Source organism: Pteropus alecto, unplaced genomic scaffold, assembly GCF_000325575.1.
Source record: "Pteropus alecto unplaced genomic scaffold, ASM32557v1 scaffold89, whole genome shotgun sequence".
Classification (NCBI taxonomy): Eukaryota; Metazoa; Chordata; class Mammalia; order Chiroptera; family Pteropodidae; genus Pteropus; species Pteropus alecto.
This window is the reverse complement of record NW_006443130.1, coordinates 1,678,193-1,679,483: the sequence shown is the minus strand read 5'-3', so window position 1 is coordinate 1,679,483 and position 1,291 is coordinate 1,678,193. Positions and strand designations below refer to the sequence as shown.

Here is a 1,291-nt window from a genome sequence, read left to right as displayed (position 1 = left end):
CTCCTGGAGTCGGGAGCGGGATGACCTCGGCCAGGGGACAGAGGCCTTCAACGAATGGACCATGAAAGCATTAGGGCCCCTGCCCCCCGCGACAGCGACAGAAGGACATAAGGAGGAGTGGGGAGGGACGATGGGGACAGGCGAGGGACCACCCACCCTGGGCTGCAACTGGGCCAAGCAGAACAACCCCGAGAGCCTGCTCAGGCCCAGAGGGCCAGGAAAGCTGGCCAGACCGCTTCCTGGTTAACGGAAGAGAGACACGCATCAGTTAATTCCACAAACACTTTCTGCCACTTAAGCCACAGAGAGTGGAGCAAATTCCCCAAGTTCCCCAAAGTCTCCACTTTCTCATCCATCACATGCTGGTGGGCGGCGGGAGCCCGTGTCTAAGACCCCCACTTCAAGGGAGAGGCTGGGAGAGTTGAGGGGGAGACTGTCAGCCCTAACTCCAGGACCACGAAGGGGAGGCCAGCCCCGCGGAGAGCCAGGCTGGCCCCAGCTCTGCCGGTACTAGCTGTGTGACTTGGGGCGAGGGACAGTCTCTCAGGGCCTCCAGCTGCTCATCCGTAAAATGGGCAACGACCACGGAGGGCATGGAGAACAGCGCTGGACTGTTGCAGGCAGGGCCTGGGCAGTGTCTCTCACTGAACTGCCCACTGCCCCGAAGCTCCAAGCACGCTGAGCACCTGTGTGTGTCCGGCAGCAGGAACTGGCCGCCTTTAGCATCCTGTTTGCAGAAGGGCCCAGCCCCTGGAGCGGTGAGCTAGAGCCAGGAGGCACAGCCCCATGAGCGCCTGCGAACCTGGGGTCAGGGTTTAGTGACTAAGTGACTCAGGTGACAGGAGCGGGTCATGGGGCCAAGAGGCTGAGAGCCTTTTACGCAGCATCTCTGAGCCTCAGGTCCCTGCTGGGGAAGAAGCAGGGGTGAGAGGTAAGTGAAACCCACAGCACCCCACGGAGCGCAGTCCCGGAGCTGTCGACCCTGCACTGCGGACTCCGCCCCCTTCCGGGAGGACAGAGGGACCTGCAGTGAGAGGGGGACAGGCTGCCGTGCTCTGCTGACCTCTGCTGTCCGCTGTCCACTGCCCACTGCCCTTCCCAGGAAGGAGCCGCCTTGGCGTCAGCCCCCCCCTCCTGCGACCCCTCCTTCTCACCCGCACCCCGGGCTCACCTCCTTGGCCTCGCGGACCCTGGCCAGGAAGGCCCGCAGCTCCAGCGTCTCCAGGAAGAGGGCGCGGCACACGGCCTGGTAGTGGGCCTGGGCGCCCCGGGGGTCGGTCAGGCGGGCGGC

The 1,291-nt window shown here is 64.4% G+C and overlaps 1 protein-coding gene across 1 annotated transcript in view; it reads right to left on the bottom strand.

Annotated features, from left to right (window-relative positions):
* The window catches only part of SPIRE2 (spire type actin nucleation factor 2), an 18,231-nt gene that overhangs the window by 13,005 nt on the left and 3,935 nt on the right, over window positions 1-1,291 (bottom strand). The window contains exon 3 of the mRNA XM_025040794.1: window positions 1,172-1,291. This exon is cut by the window's right edge and continues 34 nt beyond it. Coding sequence (XP_024896562.1) covers window positions 1,172-1,291 — 120 coding nt within the window. The remainder of the gene's footprint in view (window positions 1-1,171) is intronic.